Below are 24,269 nucleotides of genomic sequence, written 5' to 3' on the forward strand. Positions count from 1 at the left end.
GGGCATCCTGTTCCTGGTGCCAACCAACAACCTCACCTTGCCAGTGGCCAGCACAGGGACAAGGGCCCACTTCAGCCAGGTTGGCAGCTAATCAGGCACCATGGAAACTTCAGCTCCTGTCCAGCATCATGGGTACATTCCTGATGGCTTAGGCACCTGGAGGCTGCCCATGGTGACAGCTGCAGGGCTGGACCCCACCCCCACCAACACCAGCCCCCTCCATCCGGTAGCAGCCCCAATCCCAATGGCTCATCTCCAAGCACCTCTGGATGGGTGGCCCCAGGGTGACAGATGCTTCCAAAAACCTCCCAAGACCACATGTCCCTACTTTCATATGCTGAGTATACATTTTAAAACAGTTTAAAATGCCCCAGAGCTGAAAATGCTACAGTTTCTCAATACCACAGGCCCGTCTTTCTGCTAGAACTTGTAATGCATTTTTTGCAAACTGAAGAGAGACTCTTTGTGGCCTGTGAGATGCCTTCCCAGGCTAGATGCTGGACACAGAGACCTGTGCTGTCGGGATGAAGGGGCCGTCCTGCTCACTGCTGCCCCCGAGGCAGGACCCACCCCACCCCAGCCAGCTTCCAGAGCTCCCAGTCTGTGTTCACATTCCATTCACATTCCTCCTCACTGCAGCCCTTGGATATACTCTTAAGATGTTTGGCTAATGAATTCAGAGATTTTGTTCACAGGCAAAAAGCTCTTTTGAACTTTTTGCGTAAGGACCTGTAGAACTGGCACCCAGGCTGGCGCTGCTGCCAGCGCTACCATGGCCAGGCATGGGGAAGGCCAGAGCTAGGGACAGCAGTGGCTTGGACGAGCCTCTCCCTTCCAGGCCTTGGTTTCCTCAGTGGCACCCACCAGCAGGGTTGCTCGCTGACCTCTGACACCCCCTGCTCTCCAGCCTCGGCCCCAGCACTAGCTGCCACCTGACCTGCCCTATACTCTACTGCCTACTTTCTCAGGCTGTGTGCAGGGAGGCAGGCCCCAACCCTGCAGGCTTCGAGAGTCAGAAGAGCTGCTCAGGCTCCAACGGGCCCAAGCCCCCACCCCTTGATTGAAGGAGTCACCTGCCCATTCATCCACTCAAAACACAGTGCCCTCATCACCCAGCCACCCAAGTCCCACCAAGGTCATGGCTTCTCCAACGGGCCCAAGCCCCCACCCCTTGATTGAAGGAGTCACCTGCCCATGCATCCACTCAAAACACAGTGCCCTCATCACCCAGCCACCCAAGTCCCACCAAGGTCATGGCTGTGGGTCTGGTCTCCTGGGCCTGGGTCAGACATACATGGAACTACTGACAGTAAAAAGTGGTCCCTGAGCCTGGAGGAGCTCAGAGAGCACAGGAACTCTGCCTCTAGGAACCACCGAAGGTGTGAGTGGGGAGGAGGGCTCCGGTCAGCGGGTGCCCAGCACCAGCCCCCACCCCAGCCCTCCTCCTGCGGGACACTGCAGTGCTCTCAGCTTCCACATGGGGTGTGTCTATCCAGGCATGGCACGGGGGGGCCTAGCATGCTGCGTGCCATGGATGTTCAAGGCACAGTACACCTGGGTTTCGTGGGCCCAGGAGAGAGGCCCATGGACCTGTGCTGGTGGAAGAACACAGGCCGACTCCCTCCCCATCTGCCTGTCCTTGGCCCGTTTACCAAGCCCACTAGGAACAACATTTCTGGGGAGGCTGCCACAGACATCAAAGCACAGCCCAAGCCAACAGACAGGGGCCCCTCCCAGCAGACCCACCTCAGGTCAGCGGCTATGAGGTTAAAGCCATTGTACAGGTGGCCCTCCATGGAGACCTTCTTCAGGTAGGACAAGCTGTCCATGTCAGTGGTCAGAAAGTGGGTCACAAGTTCACCTGTGGGTATGGAACAGACACCCATGACAAAGGCAGCAGGAATGAGCCCCTCTCCCTGGGACATGGCTCTCTTGGGAGGACACTGCAAGATGAGGGATCCCAGTGGAACCCTTGCACCTGGAGGACCACTGCCAGAGCTGGCCACCATGGAGGTTGGCACTGAGAACTCTGCTTTTTTTTTTTGGCCTTTAAAGAAATTTCCCCCATTATGAATATACAGCATGAAGGAAAAACCTTCAGTGGAACTATGTGTGTCTACAGAGCTGTCCTCCAGGGGAAGGTGTCTGCTGTGCAAACATTTGACAGGAAGGGGACAACGACACAGCAGTCAGGAGTGACACAATGGGGAGAGGGAGGGTGTGGACAGGGGGTACCTTGAGAGGAGCAAACTGTGCCTGCGGGGGTGCCGCATGGGCCAGGCTGAGGGTGGCTCCCATGGTGATGCCAGCAGGGCCTGGGAAATGGAGACTTTCCCATTCTCGCTCCTCCTCCTGTCTCTGCCACATGACCCCGCAGCATACCACTGTGGCCCTGTCTGTTCAACCCCCACGCACACACCCCACACCTCGGCCCCGGGCCTCGCGGTCCAGCCGCGGCTGCAGGTAGTTGGTGAGCGCCGACAGCTTCCCCCGCGTGCTGATACCCAGCCACGTGCCTCCTTCCTTGCCTTCCTCCATGTCGAGCCCTATGACGGACGACGGACAACAGCGTTACCACCAGCAATGCCCACCAGGGTGGGTGGCGGCCCCGCTCTTGTCCCCCGCCCGGTCTCTCTCCCCTGGGAGATGCATGCTTCTTGAAGACATGCAGCTCAGCCCAGCAGTCCCGGCTGTGGGGCAGGGGCTTGAACTCTGCAAGGCGAAGCAGCCCCTGGGGCCCGTGGGGTGTACCAGTGAGACCCCCGCCCCGCAGGATGACACCAGCACTGACCACAGCCATCCTGATGGGAAAAGGAGGCCCTCTTAGCACCATGCTGAGGCTCATACTTTCATGTCACGCCAGGGGCCAAGGGGGACAGAAGGCTTACCACTGAGGATCTCATTGTTGTGCCCCCAGAAGTCTGCTAACTTAGACGGTCTGTGGTAAAATTCATCCCTGTTGGCTGCCAGGATGAGCCTGGAAGAAGAAAGCAGGACCGATGATCTCAGATGAAAACAGAAGAGCCACGTAGTTTTTTTTCCCTTTTAACATATCAAATTTGCCTTAGTAGCAACACTGGCAAGTCCCAAAGAGGACAGGAACCTGCCAGTCCTTACCGCACCAGAACAGGATGAAGGTCTGCAGTAGTTCCAGGGGTGCTCCCAGGGGACCCCTGCCCGGGAAACAAGCAGATGCTGTGTGAGGACAGAAATCCACACTGCTCAACACTGGGAGATGGGTTCCACCAGGCCCCGTGGGATGGTTTCATCCCACCCTGCACACACCCTTCACCCACCCAAATGGGCCCCAGCCAGTGGCAGGACTGGGGGCTAGGGGGGTTGAGGGTCCCGAGTGGCCAGCACCGAGCATAACCAGGGAGCCCAGGCTGGAGGGTGAGGGCAGGGCAGTCCCCCCTCTGTCCATCTATCCCAATGCCTGAGACCATTCACAGAGCCCATGGGCTTCCTGGAAACAGGAGCACCCCCACCAAAAGGAACGCGAGCAGTGCATGGGCTTCCGAGGACTGCTGTGTCCTGTGTTTTATTGTGTTTTTTTGAGGGGTCAGAGTAAATGGAGACTTTTTTGTGTTTTACTAGTTTTTTGCATTACAAATCAAACAAATATTTCTTTTGCAATCAGGAAAGATGTTGCCAAAATTTTAAGAGCTCTGGTTTTGAGGGAAGAAAATCAAGTTTGAAGTTCCAGCCTTGCCACTGAAAATAAATAAGGACGTAAGAGGTGACTGTGAGTGGAAAGGGTCAGTCCCTGCAATGTCCACTAGATCTGTGGGTCTCAGAAGTGACAGCTGGAAGACCCACTGAGCTCTGTGCTGTGGGAGGCCAGGAACAGAGGTTCGGCAGGCCTGGTGTCACACTGACTCTTAAACCAAGTTGGAGCAGTGAGATCTCGACAAGTCTTAAAAAATAATTTCTGTATTGATTACAATTGATTTTATGAAACAAAATTTGCTCATGGTGAAGTGTGAAATTATAAAGACGTTCATAAAAGTGAAGGTAAAACCAGAGCCTGCACAAATTACACAGGCCAGTTCTGGTAAAAGCTGCCTATCGGCTGTGACGTGGACAGTGGTCAGGAGGAGGGAGAGCGTCACAGTCCCTGAGTGGAAGGAGACAGTAAGCTGAGGTGGGGATGCACCGGGGGCCGGGCTGAGAGCCCCCACTGCCCCTGTGGGTCAAGGTCCACATGGTCCTGGTCAAGCATTCTCCTACAACACTGACCCTTCTTCCTGTACTCACACATCCCAGACCCCTGCAGGTGAGTGGGGGACAGGGGAGCCAGCAAGGGCCCTGCCAGCCAACTCTGATGCTCCCAGGGGAAGGGTGCTGAGCACTATGTCCCAAAATGAGGCTGGGGCTGTTGGCTTCAGGTGCCAATTCTTATGTAATGCTTCAGCAAAGAAAAAATTTTTTAAATAAAGAAAGAAAGAAAGAAGAAAAGCTGATTGAGCAGAGCCTTCTATCCTGAGATACTCAACTGTATTTATAAACAAAAAGCAATTTTCTGTGTTTGCCTAATAACTCAAGCAAATTGATTGCTGGGTAACTTTTGTCATGGGTGTCGCTGGTTAGCTCAATTGCTAGTGGTTTAATGGGGATTTCATGAAATACGTAATTCAGAGATGAACAGGAGATGAAAAGGATCCATACAGAGCCCTGGATGAGAGGAGGAAGTCATTCCCTAGTCAGCACTTGTGGGGCCTGCAATGTGAACAAAAGTCCATCCATGCCCAGTGCCCAGAGAGCCAGGATGTACCCATTACAGCCAAAGACTCTGTGGGTGGCAAGTCACCCTGGCTTTGCTCTAATCCAGTAGCTGAAACCACTAATTATCCGCCACCACCAGGCACTCCCCACGCTGCTGGGGGGAGGGGAATGAGTTTGTGAATGTCTGGCAGAGAATGTGTGCATTGTCTGTGTGCTGTTTGTGTGCACCACCTGGGGGGTGAGTGTGTGCACCATCTGGAGGCTGAGTGTATACACCGTCTGGGAGCTGAGTGTGTGCACCATCTGGGGGTGATAAGTCTGCTCCTTCTGGAGGATTAGTGTGTGTACCATCTGGGGGCTGAGTGTTTGCACCATCTAGGGGCTGTGTGTGTGCACCATCTGGAGGGCTGAGTGTGTGTACCATCTTGGGGTGTGTGTATACCATCTGGGGGCTGTGTGTGTGCACCGTCTGGAGGGCTGAGTGTGTGTACCATCTTGGGGTGTGTGTGCACCATCTGGGGGGTGAGTGTGTGCACCGTCTGGGAGTGTGTGTACATCTGTGGGCTGAGTGTGTGCACCATCTGGAGGGATGAATGTGCACCGTCCGGTGGCTGAGTGTGTGCACCATCTTTGGGGTGAGTGTGTGCATCATCTGGGGGGTGAATGTGTGCATTGTCTTCAGGCTGTGTGTGTGCACCATCTGGGTAGCGCAGATCTGAGCTCCTTCTGGAGGACTGAGTGTGTGCACCATCTGGGTGGTGCTTTGGTGGCAGGTAGCAGGTACTCTGGCCCATGACCCAGCCATCAGACCCACAGAAGCCAGCACAAGGGGCCACAGGTTGTCCAGTAGCCACTCCAGGCTGGAGCCAGCAAGGAGCCATCAGCACATGAGTGTAAAGAGATATTTTGAAAAAGATGAGGGTTATGTGACAGCATGACTATTACCGTGTTGGGGGTGTCTTGGTTTTCTAGGATGGCTATCAAATTACCACAGACATGCTGGCTTAAAGCAACACCCACTGTTATCTTAGTCCATGGGTCAGGGGTTGGGCCCAGCTTAACTGGATCTCCTGTGCAGGGTGTCCCAAAGCTACAACTGAGGTGTCTGCTGGGAGCTCCACAGAAACGTCTAAGCCACCAGCTTGCAGCCTCTGTTCTCACCAGCTGCCGCCCCCAGAGCTAAAAAAGAAGCAGCCACAGGAAATCCCTCACACCCCTCTCACGAGGCTGGGAAAACACACATATGTCCAGATGGTCGCCCAGAGGCAGCATGGGCTTAGGGCTATGGAAAATCTTCCAGAGAAACACTGAGCTGTCTGGAACGGTCCTGGCAGTGATGCACAGGTTCTGAGCAAAAGCAGGAGAGACCATGTTAGCCCTCTTCCCTTCGCCCCTCAGGGGTGCAGGCAGCTCCGAGCAGTGCTCTGTGAGCCTGCAGTCGCCTCTTCCCCAGAGATGTGAAGATCATCCAGGTGCAGAGAAGACCCCTTGGGAGCCTGCAGGTGGAGGCTGCACTGAGAAGCACATGGTGCTGTCTGGCTCCCACAGCATACGAGTTTCCCAGGGCTGCTAATAATACAGCACCACAGGCCGGGCAGCTTAGCCGACAGACATTTATTGTCTTGCAGTTCTGGAGGCTGGAAGTCCAAGATCAAGGTGTGGGTAAGGTTGGTTTCTCCTGAGCATCTGTCTTCTCGGCTTGTAGGTGGCCGTCTTCTACCTCTGTGTTCACACTGGCTTTCCTCTGTGTGTGTCTGTGTTCTAATCTCCTCTTATAAAGACACCCATCATATTGGATCAGGATCCACCCCATATGACCTAATTTTACCTCGATCACCACTTTAAAGGCTCTGCGTCTGAATACAGTCACATTCTGAGGGTACTGGGGGTTAGGACTTCAACAATTTAGCCCATGACCCCCTGTGACTTACACAACCCAGGCCAGGACTCTGCCCTCTTGCTGGTCCTGCTTCGCAGGAACGGACTCTAAAGGACTGTCTCCCCGCTTCACCCAGAGCTAGTTGTGATAGTCACCATGCAAACCCTGGGGATAAAGCCTGCCTTTCTATTGCTATTTTCAACTCTGGTTATTGTCGCCTGTTTCCCAATTGTCCTATTGTTGCCAAGGAAGAGACAGGAGAGAAATAGTGAGTGAAGGGTGATTCTCAGGGTTCCAGACTGACCCAAGGTCAGGTGACAGATAAGGAGCCTTGAGGCAAGCTGGAGAATGCAGGGACTGGGTCTGACCCTGCCAGCCAGGACTGGGTGGAAGCAGAGCCTCTGCCAGGGCAACCAGGTGGGCAGAGATCACTAGGTGAGCGGGCTGTCAAGCACTAATGCCTGCATTCACGAGGAACAGCTAGAGCAAAATGACAACAACCAAAACCAGAGCCTTCAGACCACCCCCAGGTGTGGACGTGCAAGCAGCTGAGGTTCTGCCTGAGAGCAGTGGGGGAAGGAAGCCAGAGACCAGCCACTACCTGGTGACCACCAGGAATGAGGTTGCTGGTGGCTCTGGAGTGGCTCTGCACAGTTGCTCTTTACTGCCTATTCACACGTGCTATGTATGCTAACCATTCTCTTCTTCTCCCTCCTCCCCATTTTTACTTTACATGCAGGTGGTCAGAGGTAACTTCAGGGAACAGAATATGAAGTGTGGGACTGTGGCTGAATCTGGGAGTAACTAATATAGTCCTTGACAGACTCAGGGACCATCGTCTTCCCTTGTCAGGTGGAAACAGTGTTTTTGCTGATGCGTGGGGGCTCACATGCATGTAGAAGGGCATGTATGAAAGCTGAGGAGCCAAAGGGGTGGACTGCACCAGTTACCAATTTATCACATCTCAGCTCCAAATTTACCCTTCATTGCCAGCTCTGCAACAATGGATCTGACCTTTGTGGCTGGTCCCATGTTACATTTTGTCAGTAGAGGGCGCTGGGGAGACACTGGAGGAGGAAGGGCTTCTTTTCCTGGTTCCCCTATGACTTTTCAGGAGGCTCCTGCAACAAGTGTGGCAGCTTCCCCAGTGCTCATCTCCCGCAGTGCACAGTAGGAAGCAGCACCCAGCAGCCAGCACCTTCCCCCAGCACACTCCTGTGACAGTGGTCAGCACCCTAGAAGGCAGATTTTTAGCAAGTTCTGCCAGCATGGCACCTCAGGGACTTCTCGGCCATCCAGGGGGCCACAGCTTTGTCCTCTCCAGAAAGGTCTGGATCTCAGCCTGGGAGAGGAGGAATGGGCTCTGCCCTGGGCACCCATCTCAGTCCTAGGGGTAGTGGCTGCTCCTCCTATCTGTTCTTCCTGTGTTCTTTAGAGTTTTGTTCAGGTCTTAACTAGCCAGCCCCTCACTACTCCACTTCCTGTTACAGCCAATAAATAGTTCCTTCTTTATATTATGCACTCCCTGCAGGACTGTCTGATGGCTGGACCCTGACTCACTCAACTCACTTTGTTGGGGGCTGTTCAGGGTCACCTCCTGGACCTTGCGCTGGCCCTGCCACACACCCTCTACAGGAAGGGAAAACACTAGACATTCTGCATTCCCTGTTCTCTGGCCTGAAATAAGTTAATTCAGCCACAATGTCAGGCAGCATGATGTCTGTGCAATTTTGCATGGTGACCCAAATCCAAGAATCTAGTTGAAATGGTTCAAATCATTTCTAGTGCAGATCTTTAAATGATGAAAACTTCCCAGGCGATTGCACTAGAGAGTGGTTTCAAATGTCTTTTTTGGTTGTGGGCTAAATCTCTGTCTCATTCTCTGAATCGATAAATGCTGGGGTGGCCAGGGGAATGGAGGGGTGGCTGTCCAGAGCCCAGGGCTAGGAGGAGGGGAGGGTAAGAGAGGGCCAGATGTTGGCTCGCCCCTCCCTGACCTCAGTCTCCCACCACCTCTGGCTAGTCCCCCCTTTCCCCTCCTCCTCCAGTCCTCACACCTCTGCTCAGGATCCACTGACTCTTGGACACTGCTGCCACCACCCAGAGTTCTCATTGGCATCTTGGACCAGCCAGCCCAAGTTGGGCTCTTGCTCATTGTCACTATCACCCCAATTTTACTGCTCTAATCCCCCCTCAGAGCCCACAGAGCTGCACCCCAACCTAGACCCACTCGCTCCTCTGTCCTGCCTGCACAACCTTCAGTAGCTGAGTCTCCACTTCTTTGTATATCAGCTCAGAGTCCCCACCACCAAGAGGAATTCTCACCAGCGCCGCACACTGATTGACCACTGTCCAACAGGGCAGGGCGGGCCTGTGCAGTGCGTCCCCCAGCTTCCTGCAGCTGGGACTTAGCCACGCAGGGGGCCTGGATCTCACACCCTCCAGCCTGCCCTCACCCCTCCTGCACTCAGCACCCTCGGCAATGTGAGGACTGGCCAGGCATCCGAGATCCAGCGGAGCATGGCAGATGTGGAGCAAGGGGGTTACCTGTACGCATTTTTGGAAACAGGGCGAGGATCAAACTTAAAGAAGATGATGCACATGGGTTGCCAAGGGGTGGCTTTGCTCACACCGGGTCACGAGGTCTGCAGGAAAAGGAAAATGAGTTGAGTGAATGGCAGGTGACAGAACTGCCTCCCTGAACCCGCAACAGCCGGGAATGAAACCACCTCTGTGATGCCCGTGCCACTCACTAGACATGGGAGAACCATGTGCTGGACACCACGACACTCACCACAAACATCTCCCTAAACCCCTGCACTAGTCAGCACTGGCCAGACTGTCTCTCTGCCACCCACAAGGCTTGCTGGCCCTGGACAGAATGACCTCCTAAATCCACAACACCAGCCCTAAACAGAACCACCTCACCAACACTGTGATGCTTGTTGGTGTGGAACCCCCATGGGGGGTGAGTGAGTGCTGGAAGAGGCAGTGGCAGCAAGAGACCAGGAACCACAAACGTTCCTGGGGCCAGTGGGCAGCAAACCCTCCCCAAGTATGCACATTCCCTCCCCTGAGACTGTGCCAATTCCATGAGCCAGCAAGGTAGGCAGCCTTCGCCCGGGCCTCCAGCCCCTCCAGGCAGAGCATGGTGTCCACTCACCTGGGATGCAGGCCCTGCAGGCCCTCGCCCAGCACACATGCCCCCAGGGCCCTGTGCACCCCACATCAGCAGGCAGGGACATATGCTAGGGTCATGGACACATACCCAGGCACCAGGTGAGTGCAGACTTGGTGCACAGCCCCTCCCCACATGGACCCCGGGCCCAGGATCCTCTGCCCAGGAGGCATTTCCCACAACCCAGTTGAAAGCTGAAATGAGATCTCAAGGCTGCCAAACCTGGTGACTCAGAAGATACCTGAAATGCGCATGTGTGACACTCCCAACCCACAGCTGGGACACAGGACAAGAAGCTGTTCAGATACGGAAGGGAGCGGAAAAGATTCCTCCAAGAAAAGTCTAATGAATGGGGGAGGTATGTGAAGGGGGAAAAGGTACGATGGGGAGGTATGAAGGTGTGTCAGAGTAGGTTCACAGGTATGAGTGTGCCAAGGTGTGTGTGTGACTGTGTACACGTGTCCATGTGCATGCATCTGTGTGTGCACATGTGCACTGGTGTATGTGTATCTGTGTGCATGTGTGTGTGTGTGTGTGTGTATGTGAGCATGTGTGTCTACATCTTGAGGAGGCCACTGAGCTCCAAGTACAATAGCACAGGTGCCCTAAGGGTCAGGAAAGGCCATGTCCTATCTTGGGGTGCCCTAGAGATCAGGGAGGGTNTGCCCTAAGGGTCAGGAAAGGCCATGTCCTATCTTGGGGTGCCCTAGAGATCAGGGAGGGTCCATGCAGTGGCCCTGGCCCCCAGATATTAAGCACTCAGTCCCACTAGGGCAAGATTAGGCTCCTCCCCAGCAAACTTGTAGTGGGTCTTTGAGTCAGGCCTTTGCTGTGGCAGGAGGCCAGGGTGAGATCCTCAGGCCCCGTTCATCCTACTCTATGTCTCAAATGGGCCATGGCCACTCCCGCCCCTCTGCCCAAGGACTCAGAGCCCCCCAAAGCCTCCTGCAGGCAGATAAGCAACAGGTGCGGGCTGGGAGGGCTCCAGCTCACTGCCCAGGCCAAGGGCCCCCGAGAGAGACCACAACTTGGGAGAGGTCCCAGACCTGGGGACAGTGAGAGCTCCCCTCTGATGTTGGTGCAATTGCTCTGGTTCTTGGATCTCAGCCCCTCTGCCCAAGGACTCAGAGCCCCCCAAAGCCTCCTGCAGGCAGATAAGCAACAGGTGAGGGCTGGGAGGGCTCCAGCTCACTGCCCAGGCCAGGGGCCCCCGAGAGAGACCACAACTTGGGAGAGGTCCCAGACCTGGGGACAGTGAGAGCTCCCCTCTGATGTTGGTGCAATTGCTCTGGTACTTGGATCTCTGAAATGAAACCTCTCCGGACTCTGTCTCAAGAACCACAGCACAAGGATGTTTCCACCACAGTGAGAGATCCTCAGGCCCCGTTCATCCTACTCTATGTCTCAAATGGGCCATGGCCACTCCCGCCCCTCTGCCCAAGGACTCAGAGCCCCCCAAAGCCTCCTGCAGGCAGATAAGCAACAGGTGAGGGCTGGGAGGGCTCCAGCTCACTGCCCAGGCCAGGGGCCCCCGAGAGAGACCACAACTTGGGAGAGGTCCCAGACCTGGGGACAGTGAGAGCTCCCCTCTGATGTTGGTGCAATTGCTCTGGTTCTTGGATCTCAGAAATGAAACCTCTCCGGACTCTGTCTCAAGAACCACAGCACAAGGATGTTTCCACCACAGTGACCCTGTATCAAAGCTGGGGCAGGTCGGCTGCAGGGGCTGGGGCTACAGCCTGCAGCAGGCAACATGGACACCATCTGGGCTCAGAGCCTTGTGGAAGCTGCCAAGCTCATGGGGCCTTTCATTGCCAATGCCATGATATACCCCTGCTCACTGGTCTGGTCAGGGAGGGGGGTGCAAAGGAGTCACTCTGCCTTCCATGAACACTTGTCTGCTACTTCCCCTGTTGGCTCCCACAGGCCACACACTGGGACTACTGTGGGACCCAGGCCCACCCGGCCCTGGACTCAGCCTTTGCTTAGGACACTCCAGCCTGTGTTCTTCCACCAACCTGCCTGTCACTCCTACCCAGCTCCTGCTCTGTGCTAGGCCCCTGCAGGCATGGGCATCAGTGATCGCCACTGGGGACTAACCCTTTGCCCTAGTAAGGAGCCAGTGACTGTGCAGGTGAGGTATAGCCATGGCGATCAGCACCATTTGCAGAAGCACGGTCTGCTAGGAGATGTCCAGCCACGTGAGATGGGCTGCTGACCAGTGCCCCTTGCAGGACGCTGAGCCGATGCAGAAGGGCCTGTGCAGGAGCAGGCCCAGAGGATGGAATCAGGCTGAGTACCCGCCCTGGGTGTCCTGGCAGTGCCCCTCAGAGGCCAGAGGTCAGGAGCAGGCTAGGTCACCTCCCTGGGTACCACCATCCCGTGGGTAACTCACGAACCCAGTACTGGTCGGTAGATTACTGGGACCAACTCTCTTGGTAAAAATAACTCGAAATGCTTGAAAAAATATGAAAACATCTTAAAAGCAGCTAAGAGCTGACAAGATAACCCAGGATTTGGCCAATATCTCAGAGAACGTGGGACCCAGAGAGGACAACAGAGTGTGGTGGCCATTTCTGCCCCCAGAGCATTTGCCCATCTGGGCAAACTGGGGCTTGGGCTCTCTGACCTCAAGGGCGAGGGAGACAGAAGACAAGGCCCAGGGCCCCCCAAGATGGGGAATCTAATAGGAGACCCTCCTTCAAGTTCGACTGGGACCCCAAAGAGAAACACTTGCAGGGGTAAAGGTGAGCTATATCCACAGCCATCCCCAGGGGCTATGGGGACATTGCATGAAAATGGGGAAAGAGTCCCTGAGAAGCTGTGACATGGCTGGCCACCCCAGGAACAGAGCCAGGTCCATACTGGGGTCCATGGACCCTCAAGACCTTGGTTTAAGGGGCTCTTGCACTGGTAGTGCCCCTGGGCGAAAGCAAACCGAAGTACTCTCTGGAGAAAGATGTCTTCAACCTAGACCTTGGAGAAGTCTCACAAGTCACTTTGCAGAGAACAAGGGCAGTGCAGAGTGAGAAAGGACCACATCACAAAACAAGCACCAAGAGCAAGAGCCAGCAGAAAAAGACCCACACACGCATCATGAACCAACCATGCTCTGTTTACAGGGGGGGAAAGCAGCTTGAAAATAACTGCAGGGAAAAGGAAGTGATGAACACTAAACCAGAAGGTTTGCAAAGCACTGAAAAGAACTTTTAGGAAGTTCTTTTAGAAATGAAAGCTGCAGTAACTACAAATTAAAGCTCACAGTGGCCTTAAGAGCAGATTGACACAGCTGCCAAGATGGGTCAGCAGGATCATCCAAGACACAGCACAGGGAGATGGGAAGCATGCTGGGCCTCGGGGGGCCCAGGTGTCCCACCTGCAGGTACCACTTAGAAGACAAAGGTTCCCACATGTAAGAACCCTCAGCTGCTGTTGCTGGGAGAAGCCCAGCCAGGGGTCCCTGCTGGAATCCCACTGGCCCAGGGCCCAGGGCTGCCCACCAGGAACACACCGCTCTGGGGTATCAGAGGAAGTGGCCATTGCTCTTGCGGCAGTCCCTGGGTTGCTGCCCAGACACTGGGTGAGCACACAGATACAGGCCCAACAGAAAGACCCCCAAATCCAGCTGCAGGACCCCACTGTCCCAGCTGGTCTGGTGGGTAGTAGACCAGCCCTCCAGGCAGCAGTGGATGGGAGGGCTCCGTGGTCCGAGGGACTGCCATCGACAGGTCTCCAGGCAGCTTGGTGCTGGAGGTGTGGGCACAGAGCTCAGGGCTGCGGCCTTGATGAAGACGTGGTCATTGGGAGGGAAGGACCAGAGGAAAGCCAGCCCCTGGGCAGGGGACCATCAGGAACTGCCTTTCTCTCCAGTCCCTCACCCCCCACTCAAGCCAGGTTCGCTGCCCACCAGCCCCTCCATCCAGCTCTGGATGGCGGTCTACCCCTCCCCGCTTCCCAGCTTCACCTCCCCCACCTACAGCCCCTCCTTTACCTAGGCCTCCACGGGCCCAGGGTGCCCTCCGCCCAGGCCACCACAGAGCTCCAACACCCTCTTCAGGGCCTGGAAAAGTCCTCTGACACCCTGCTCATCCCACTCCTGTGGACCTGCGGGGCTCTGAGAGTGAACTCTGAAGATACAGCCCCCGTCCTTCTGGTCACCACGCCGCAGGCTGCGTGCAGGCCAGGCAGGCATGCGGGCAGCCAGAACTGCCCCCCAGGACAAATGTCAGGGCATCCTGCTCATGCTGCTGTGCACCTGCCTGCCTGGTCACTCGGGGAAGAGTAGGAAGGGGCTTCAACAGGTCCTATCACAAGGGGTGAGGCTGGGCCCATCCTCGGGGGCATCAATGTGTGCCACAAGGAGCTCACCTAAAGGATGCCTGAGCTGGAAAAACATGCAGGATAGTGTCCTGGGGAGAAACGTGCCTGCTTTCCCAGTGATGCCCCAGCCCTGCCTATTCCCACCCCTACCCTGGGCTCAGCACACAGACGATACCCTGGTGGAGTCTCCACATGTCCTTGGCAGCCCAAGAAGACCACAGAGTGGTCAGGGCCATCGAGAGTTCTGGGGCTGCCCCAAGGCCCAGGTGGCCAGAGCTAGACCACAGCAAGAGCAGCTGGAGGAATAGGTAGGCAGGAGGGCAAGGGGTCCAGCCAGGACCCTTGCCCACAGGCCTAGTGGCATCTGAGAATCTGCAGGAAGCCACATCCCATGCCCCATGCCAAGGAGGCCACAAGAGAGATCTGCACACACTGCCAGGACTGAGACAGCGGATAGGCGGTCAGGGGACTGTACTCTCCAGGCATAAAGCTCAATCCCCTTCCCATGCCCTCACCTGGCCTCATGGCTACCAGGATGGCAGCTCAGGAACCCAGATCACCAGGGAGGAAGACCCCCAATCAAATGGGGTAGGGGTCATAGAACCTGGCTCCATGGGTGGGTCAGACCTTGAACTGGAGGAGGACGGCCAGGGTGCTACAGAGCAGGGGAGGGGACAGCTGAAGACCTGCTTCCCTGGGCCGCGTACTTCCCAGATGTGATACCATCTCACTGAGAGCTCAGGTAGCATGTCCGAGGTCACACGGTTGGGAACACGGCAAGGTGATCCTGAGGGGACTCATGGTAGGGAGCCTGATGGTTGGACTTGGGTGAAGAAGTTGTAAGCCAGCTACCCAGAGCAGGTACACATGGGGTGCTGGGGTCTAATGGGCCTTCTGGACCTGCACCCACTCCCACACAGCCCCCAGAGGGCCAGGATGCCCTAGCACGGGATCCGCTCATCTGCACGGCCCTGGTACATCCACAAGCCACTCTGCCCGGCCACATCACGGAGACACCAGAAGCCAGCACACCTCCCACAGTGGCCCTGCTGCCTCTCTGTTCTCTCTGTGGCAGGGCCCACTGACCCTCCCCAGGGCATGAGAAGCCCCTTCAAAAGCCAGTTGATAGGCAGCTGGCTTCCTCCTGGCCAGGGTAGTCATTGCGCCCACATGTGGTCCCACTGAGGGCACTGTCTTCTAGGCAACTGCCATGCCACAGGGGTACAGCTGGGCCTCGGCCAGGCTGACAGAGATGGGAGAGGCCAGATACGTGGCTGGAGCTGAGGAGGGAGGCAGTGTGGGCAGCAGTCAGGAAAAGAGAAGCATCTTTCTCGCCGCTGCTTGGGGAAGCACGTCACTTCATGCTCACAGTGAGCCCTAAAGGGATTCTTTCTGAGGCTTGGGCTGTTCTGTCAAGAAAACCAGGAGGCTAGGCAGTGTGGGCAGCAGTCAGGAAAAGAGAAGCATCTTTCTCGCCGCTGCTTGGGGAAGCATGTCACTTCATGCTCACAGTGAGCCCTAAAGGGATTCTTTCTGAGGCTTGGGCTGTTCTGTCAAGAAAACCAGGAGGCTGGGCCCCATCGACGAGGAGCCTGGCTTCAGCGGTCTCTCAAGCTCCGTGCCACAGGGCCTCCTCCCTGTGGCTTCCTTGTGATACCATGTTTCACGACTCACACAGATTCCACATTGCTGCATGTGACAGCCAGGTGATCTTTGTCACAACCAAGATATTATGTTAAAAAGCTGACCCTTGTGAGCTTGGCCAAATTACGGCTCTTGAAAACTACCTGGACTTTTCTGGAAATGAACAGGGACCAGCATGAAGTCCTGCTGCAAACAGGAAAGCTGCAGCCCTGGAAGCATGTTCTCTCCAAAAGTGCCCAAGACCATGTCAAGGGTCCCCAGCTCAGGGACTGTGACTCAGGCTGGGCAGATGCCTGAAGGCATAGTTGAGACCAGTGCACCCACACCTCACGCCTGCCCGCCCACTCACTGGTCACTGGACTAGGGGCTCCTGCTGTGTCCTCGGCCTGCCTAGCAACAGCAGAGGAAGCACAGTCTCCTGGGGTGGTCTCCACCAGCCCGAGTGTATCCTTCAGCTAAGTCCTCCCACCTACAGTCTGGTCAATCAAGGGTGACTATGTGTGCAGGGAAGGGCCAGCTCAGCAGGCCCAGGCTATCTATGCCCTGCGAGGTCCTGGGAAGGAACCTCTAAGCCCTTGGAACATCCTGCTTGGAACAAGTGTTCTTGTTCACCTGGGGCCTTGGGCAATGCCAGATAGTCTATGGTAACAATGTGACTTATGGTGAGGCTCTTGGGCCACACGGTATCATCTCAATCTCTGGAGGGGCTGGAGGCTAAGGTCAGCCATGCAGGCAAGTGGTCAGCCATGCCTATATGACTGACCCCCAATACAAAACCCTGGACACCCAGGCTTGGGTGAGCTCCACTGGTTGGTGATACACCATGCGTGTTGTCACACAATGGCCTTTCTGAGTTCTGTGAGTCCTCTAGCAAATCATTCCCCGACTTCTCAGAGGAATCAACAGAGCCTTTTGTTCCTAAGGCCCGAGTGGAAATTGGCTAAACTCCCTCTTCGAGGGCGAGGCTCCCCAGTTGAGACAAGCCCTAACTCTCACTCTGTGTGGCATCTAAAAATGCGTGATGAGGGGCCGGCCCGTTTCCCCGACTTCTCAGAGGAATCAACAGAGCCTTTTGTTCCTAAGGCCCGAGTGGAAATTGACTAAACTCCCTCTTCGAGGGCGAGGCTCCCCAGTTGAGACAAGCCCTAACTCTCACTCTGTGTGGCATCTAAAAATGCGTGATGAGGGGCCGACCCATGGCTCACAAGGGAGAGTGTGGTGCTGATAACACCAAAGCCACGGGTTTGGATCCCATATAGGGATGTCCGGTTAGCTCACTGGGTGAGCGTGGTGCTGACAACACCAAGTCAATGGTTAAGATCCCCTTACCGGTCATCTTTTAAAGAAAAAATAAATAAATAAATAAATAAATAAAAATGCGTGATGAGAAAACACCACAGACAGACAGAAAAGCCTGGCCAAAGATGGTCCAAGCCACATGCCAAGAGCATGCAGCGACAGTGGCAGTGACTCAGGCAACAGCCATGGAGACGAGGCCTGGCACTCTGATGGACAGGTGCACGGCCCACTGACCAGCAACAAGCAACAAGAATTTGCTTTCCTGGCTTTCAGTGTCCATTGCAAAGGCAGGTGGGTGGGATGGAGTGTGGGCTGGGGACCTCACTGGGCCCACGGAGGGAGAAGGCAAGGAGGCCCGAAGGCCATGCTGACAGGGCCTCACTGTCACCAGCAGCTCAGATGGTGGAGGACCTGGCAGGGTACAGGGAAGGCAGCAGGACCACAGGCCATCTTTCTGAGTGCTCCAGACCTCATCTACTGCCAGTGTCACCTTCCTGGGGGACTAATGGGCATTGTGCCCCATGCCAGCCACCCACCCCATACCAACCAGCACCACCTCCTCCAGTGTTTGCACAAAGAGCCTGTACCCTACTCTTCCTCCCAGTCCACCCCATCCCCTCTTGCATGCTGCCTGCTTGTCCACCCACTCCGTTTGGCCTCTCCTCACCCCAGGCCAATGCTCCATGTTGCTATGATCAGCAGCTCCTGGGGGGCTAGCAAGGCCTGTGGTTGTTGCTCCCCTTGCCCAAACCATCCATGAACATGCTCTGGTCAGGAATATTTCTAACACACATCAGGCAAAAGCTGCATCCAGCATCCAGTGGGCTGTGTGTGCTGCCAGTGCTTTCCCAGCAAACTTCTGCACACACATGCAGGTTGTATGCTTCAGGGTGAACACATCAGGATCCTGCTGCCTGTCTTCCCTAAACTGGCCATGCAAGTCATCCATGCTGGGGTGATGTCCTCTTCTGGTCACCACTGCCCAGAACTCCCTTCACTCCTCCCCTCAGCTCTGATTGGCATTTCGGTCCTATCATAAGTCTGCCCTGAGCACATGCTCTGTAAACGGGCCCAGGGCCTTCCTAGGACAGACCCAGAGGTGGAATCCTTCCATCAGAGGGCAATGCTTTTAGCTGAGCAAAACTGGCCAACTCCCCCAGAACTTGACACTGCTCATCCACCTCAGGGGTGGCATGTGGTGGCAGGAAATGCTCTCGCCATGGTTTCACTGACATCCCCCAGTAGCAGAGCATCTTATGACAGCTGGCCACCTGTATGCCCTTGCCCACGAATCACCAATTTGGTCGTGACCCCGGGCCTTTGTTTCACTGACCTGTAGCATAGCTGGCATGACGTAGGCATCTGCCTGCCTGTCCCAGGACCAAATTGTTTTCTGCTAGTCTGTCCCCTCCCTTTCAGCTTAGCTGTGGAGCTGCCAAGAAGAAACAGTCTCATCTTACAGTGCGTTTTCCCATCCTCACTACACCCCAGGACCAAATTGTTTTCTGCTAGTCTGTCCCCTCCCTTTCAGCTTAGCTGTGGAGCTGCTAAGAAGAAACAGTCTCATCTTACAGTGCGTTTTCCCATCCTCACTACACGGCGTTCACATGTCCTGTTTGGCTGAAGAAGGCCCTCCCTGTCCCAAAGTGAGAACCCCTTTTCCTCGAGTTCTTTGTACACTTCCATATTGGCTTAGCTCTTGGGTCTGCCTGTCATCTGACTGCATGGATGGTGTGGTGGAACCACCCATGCTTCCCCAATACACAGCCAATTGTCCCAGGTGGTCTACCAGGCTGTCCAATCTGCCCCACCTTGGCCACACCCCGGGCTTCTGGTCACAAAGACCCCTTAGGACCTTGCACATATCACTGGGCCTCTGATGCTTCCATAGTTACCTGAGCTTCAGTGCACACTCTGGTGTCTGGAGGGTACATCTCCCTCTTGGCCATTCACAAAAGCTTCTAAAACCATGGCTAGATCATGTCATGCCCCAATCCCTGCTCACCATGCCAGGTGCTAAGTGGGTGCCAGAGTTGATGAAATAACACATAAAGGAAGTCTGTAGCCCAGAACTGGAAGCCAGCCCATGCCCTTCCATTGTGTGTGCACACACGGGAGCAGCAGGTGGCAGCAAATGGGAATAAGCCGCAGCCCCTAAGGCCACAGGGAGGTCCCAGCTGGGAAAAAGCACAGGCTCGGTCCTTCATACAGAGGCCAGAGATAAGCAAAACCATCCACAGGGACAGAAACCAAGGCAGGGCCAGTCTAGGGGACAGCTGAGGGACATGAGGGAGTCATCTGGGTGTTGCAGGTTGCTTTCCATGCCTGAGGTGGATGCTGTTGCATGGCTGGGCTCACTTTGTACGATCCATCGAGCTAGACACTAGAAATGTGTGCACTCTCAGCAGGCATGTTTTATGGCAGGGGAGATTTATTATCCATCCCCAAAAGCTGCCATCAGAAGAAGGTGTACAGACTCCATCCTCCATCCCCTGCTGGTTTCCTGATGCTTCTACAGGCGGGGCAGGTGAGGGGAGGAAAGGTGGGAAGAGCCTGAGTGAGTTGCCTGTTCACAGGAGACTGGATGAGGACAGGTCAGCCCTGGTGCAAAACACCTTGGCTTAGGATGGACCACAGTTGTGCGGTCTTACGTGTTGCACAATGCCACCCACTTAAGTAGAGAGAAACACCACACCTTGTGACCTTTGGGATGGTGAGGTGACAGGCCCGTGCTCTTGGAGGAAGCACCTCCTTTTGTCATCTGAAAAGATGAACAGGGCATCTGGGCAGAAGGGAGATGTGCCGAATCAGAATGCAGTGATGACAGAGGCAGAGACGCCCACAAGGGAATGGTGAGGTATTTTTACCAAGACATAGGGCCAAAGGGATGTAGACACTTGGGAAAGTGGAGTTCCTGGTTCCTGCAAGTTGGCCTCTTACCAGAGCTGCAGGAGTGAAGGTTCTGGGCAGAGGTTAACTGAGCCCAACACTCTGCTGCTCTGTTTAATTACACCAAACACTTTATACATTTGGGGAATACGCTTTTAAGTCTGGCCAGCCTGTCTGTCTGGCCCAGAGAGGCCTGCAGAGAGGACAGTTCCCACGGGCTTCTGGAGGGCTCAAGCTGCAGGCTGAGCAGCCAGGAGCCCAGTGCCCATCCTGTGCAGCCACATGCTGTCGCTGTCAGCTGTGGCAGCCTCTGGGGGTGGAGCTCAAAGCATGAGCTGCTCTTTTCACAGGACAGGACAGACACAGACGCATGACGTGAGTTCTCAGCAGCTGTCAGCAGAGGAGGTAAACACACATGGGAACACACTGTCGCTGTTCCTGGGGCCTTGGCTGAGAAAGCCCTGGTGTCTGGAAGTCCTCTGAGCAGCCAGTCTACTGCAATGCCCAGCTCTCTTCCCATGCTAATGGCAACAGCTGAGCAATGTAAGCTTTGTCATTTGGGCTATTAAAAGGCATTTTACCATGACAAATGTCCTACAGTGATACTTTCTCCTTAGATTTTTGCAATGTTTTGGGGGCATTAATTCAGCCTCACACCAGAGTATCATTGTCCCTTCACAGTTCAAAGGAGCAGCTCAAACAAAGGGCACTGTGAGCATGAAAAGAAGCACTGGACACAGGGTGGCCCCTGCACCTGAGGCCCCTTCTGGCAGGAACATTCAGCTTCCCCACAAGCCAAGGACCGGCCCAGCCTCTCAGTCACCTCAACAGCCCAAGCTGTTAACAAAAATGAAAAAGGGGGCATTCCCTCTAACCCTTCCAAAGAGGGTGAAAGCAGGCACTCCTGAATATCAGCAGGTGCACCAGGGGAGCAGCCGCCAGAAGATAAAGGCCGGCCTTTTTTATTTTTAAGCATGCATATATTATTTTTGCAGTCTAAGAAAGTTCAGAGAAAAAGAAAAAAAAAGCTTGAGGCAGCTCAGTCATTCTGGAGTGATCTTGTTTTCACAGAACTCATCATCAAACCCTGTGGTCGATTTCTCAACACATGACAAGCATTGCCCCTCTTCTAGAAGCCTTCCAGGCCTCCCTGTCTTGGGCCATTTCTCTCCACTCTGGGGTCCCCAAGAGGTCCCTCACCTCTCCACAGATGTTCTCAGAAGCAGCACCCTTGCGCAGGCACCAAGTGCCCTCAGAGCTCACCGTCCGGTGCGGAAACCGGACACAGGAATGAGTCCCCACGACACTGCACATGATTATACCCATCATGAAATGTGATCAGAATGACAGCTCACAAGTGAGGATCCCAAGGAAGCACAAGAGGCTGGCAGCCTATGCAGAGCTGATGGCTGGTCACCTGGTTCGGGGAGGGGCTACCTTCAGCACACATTGGAGCAGGCAGGGGCTCGGTCTGAGGGGCCTGCAGTCCAAGGACATGCAAGTAACATAAAGCTGTGGGACTGGGGATCCATGCTGTAGGGGCCCTACGGGGTGGGAGCACCAGGGTACTCTATCTAGCCCTGCCAGAGCTCTGGGATCCTGGGGGGAGGGGCAGAAGCTCTGCTGTATCCACCGGCCAACACAGTCACCCTCTTCAGCTGCCCCCACTCCACCCAACAGGTCATCTGATTTAGGAAGGCTCCTGGGAGAGGGCCCCAGAAGGAACAGAGGCACTGGAAGCTGGCCCTGGCTCTGAACAACCTTGGGAATACCATCTGCCTCCTCAGCCTGAGTTTTCTTTGCTGTGAACAGGGTTGGGCCAATGAACACTCACCCCAAAAGACTGCCCAGAGGATTAACAAGCAAGTGCGAGAAAGCCTTCCAAAGTGCTACCCAGCTGCCCCTTATAGCCGCCATCACATCCACCTCAGGGAAGAGGGCTCTGAGCCCAAGAGTGGCAGCAAAACAGTGGTCAGCACGCCCAGCCACAAGACAGGCCTGGCCAGTACTGAGCATGTGACCTTTCAGCCAGAGAAAGGGGGCCTGAGGCTCAGGGACTTGTCCAAGGGCAGACGGTTCATACTAAAGCTGTAGCCCAGCAAGAAGCCAGTAAGCACAGGAGAGGTGCTAGAAGACAGGGAAGGGGGTCTCAGCAATGGGCCCTTCCTACCCACTCCCCAAGAGGAAAATAGGGCAAAACCCAGGCTGCTGCAAAGCCCAGCAGTGAGGCCAGGTCTGACTTGAATGCAGTCCTGCCCAGCCTCCACCCCTGATGCCCTTGGGGTGGGAGCGGGGGTGGAGGTCTGACTACCCAAGCCATCCAAGGAAGACCGAATTCAGGTGAAAGGATGACCCAGCACTTACTTCCTACTCAGACCAACATCGGCCGCAGGGAGGGGGCAGCATGACTCGGCTCCAGAGCTGTCCCTGATGCTGGCCGAGGCACCCACCCTGCAATGACCGTGCAGCTTCCAGCCCTGCCAGTCTCACCCTCCCCGCACCGCAGCGAGTCTGGCCCTGCCTGCCCGTGTCCCCCACAACACGTCCCAGCGGGGATCATAGCAAACGCTTTCCAGTAACGCGTGGGGCGCTTTCCTTGGCCGGGGTAGGTCTGGTCTCCCTGGACCCGACAGAGTCCCGAGCGCGGCCTTTTGATTTCCATTCTAAGCCTCAGAAAGGGGAAACTGAGGCAAGACGGGAAAGTGCGGCCTGCCTCGCCCTCGAGCATCCCGATCCTGTACGCGTCCACGGAGCCCGGTGCCCACAAGCCCGGGCCAACCCCGCCAGGAGCTGAGTCCCCCGGCCCGGGCCGCCGGCCGCTCACTCACCGCCTCCGCCACCGCCGACTTCCGGGTGCCGCGCCCGCTCACCGCAGCCGTCAGCCCAGGCCCCGCCCCTCCCACCTCCGGCGCGCTCGCTATTGGGCCGCGCGGCGAGGGGCGGTACGGCGCTCTGCAATCCGGGTCCCCGTTGGCTGGGCGAGCTGTCGCTCGGGGGCTGCAGCCCTCCCTGCTCCCCGCCCCCGGGGCTGCGCCAAGCCTCAGAGCTTCGCAGACGTCTGGGCGCCTCTGGACGCCCTTGGCCTTCTTGCCTCCCCCTCCTGCGGGGCCACCTTCGGGAGGTCACGCCGCACTGAGCCCATGCCCTCGCGATTACCACGCCATCTGCCCACCTGCAGCCCTCTCTGGAAGGTCTACAGGGATGCTCACTTCCAGACCCGTCCTCCTAAGGCTGGGTCCTGGTCTCCCCATCCCTATCCACCCAACGCGACCTCTGGACCTGGCCATCCTACCTCCTGGACATCCCTCCCGTCACTCTATGGCCCCCAGCTCGGTCCAGCCTCTGCCTCTCTGGCCCTCTCCCCCCTGATGTCCCTGGCATTCCTAGGATGGACCCCAGACCCTGGACCAGGCACTCCAGCCCTACCCCTGCCACTTTAGCCTTTGTGCCCACATTGGGGTTGTTCTTCAGGTCCGGGCCCCACGGGTGAAGGGCTGGCCCAGTTTGAGCTGCGCTGGATGAGTAGGTGGGCACTGACTGGGGCTCTCCCAACAGGTCAGAGGCATTCACTGGGTTTCCTGCCCCCACTGGCCTCTGGGCTGTGCCTGGAGCCTGAGTGCCAGGGAGGTGGAGTCAAAGGCCCAGAGGCCTAAGGCCTGCTCCAACGTGAGCACTCAGAAAACTATGACAAGAAAATTGAGGATATTGATAAGGATAATGATAATCCGCTGGATGCTCTAAAATCAGTGTCTGGGTCCATAGTTCTCATCCACCCCACTTTACAGATGTAAACACTGAGACTTACAGCAGTTATGTCATTTGGTTGAAGTCAAAAAACTTGGCAAGTGGCAGTGGCTGGATTATTTCCACAGCCCTGCATGGAAGACCCAGGTGCCCTGATCCTGACCCACAGTGCAGATGCTCTATGGAAAACAGGCTTGGAGGCTTGGAGAGAGGTAGGGCCTGGCTGGTAATCAGCAAAGGCTAGTCTAACCGATCCTGCCCACTGGCCCATTCTGCCCCACTCTTTCACTGTCTCATCTACATTCCTCCTGGAACTCAACCTTTCCTAGCCAACAGGCTAGGAAACTGAGAACTCCAGATGCCCAGGTGGTAGACTCAGCTAGACATGCAGTTCTCCTTCCCGCTACCTAGGAGCATAATCGTGCTGGGCCGGTGCCAGTGATTTTCCTTTGAGCAGCCAGACCATGTGGTCCAGAACAAGAGATAGTGGTGTTTGCCATGTGGGACTTGGTGGAGGAGTGACTGTGCCCTGGGTTCTGGGGCAGCAGCTACAGAATGGTCTACAAAGAACCAGGCCATGAACCTCAGAGT

At 55.8% G+C, this 24,269-nt stretch overlaps 1 protein-coding gene across 3 annotated transcripts in view; it reads right to left on the reverse strand.

Moving 5' to 3' along the window:
- The window catches only part of TANGO2 (transport and golgi organization 2 homolog (Drosophila)), a 30,240-nt gene extending 7,440 nt beyond the window's left edge, over positions 1-22,800 (reverse strand). The window contains exons 1-5 of one of the 3 annotated variants that reach the window (XM_008584542.1): positions 22,763-22,800; positions 9,152-9,249; positions 2,889-2,977; positions 2,427-2,546; positions 1,747-1,861 (exon numbers count right to left, since the gene is read on the reverse strand). In XM_008584542.1, the coding sequence (XP_008582764.1) occupies positions 1,747-1,861; positions 2,427-2,546; positions 2,889-2,977; positions 9,152-9,207 (380 nt within the window). In that variant the 5' untranslated portion in view covers positions 9,208-9,249; positions 22,763-22,800. Of the gene's footprint in view, positions 1-1,746; positions 1,862-2,426; positions 2,547-2,888; positions 2,978-9,151; positions 9,250-22,762 lie in introns of those variants that run through there. The other 2 variants (XM_008584544.1, XM_008584543.1) reach the window with 2 other exon arrangements.
- Positions 22,801-24,269: the final 1,469 nt, after the last annotated feature.

Source organism: Galeopterus variegatus, unplaced genomic scaffold (assembly GCF_000696425.1).
Source record: "Galeopterus variegatus unplaced genomic scaffold, G_variegatus-3.0.2 Scaffold3303, whole genome shotgun sequence".
NCBI classification, from domain to species: Eukaryota; Metazoa; Chordata; class Mammalia; order Dermoptera; family Cynocephalidae; genus Galeopterus; species Galeopterus variegatus.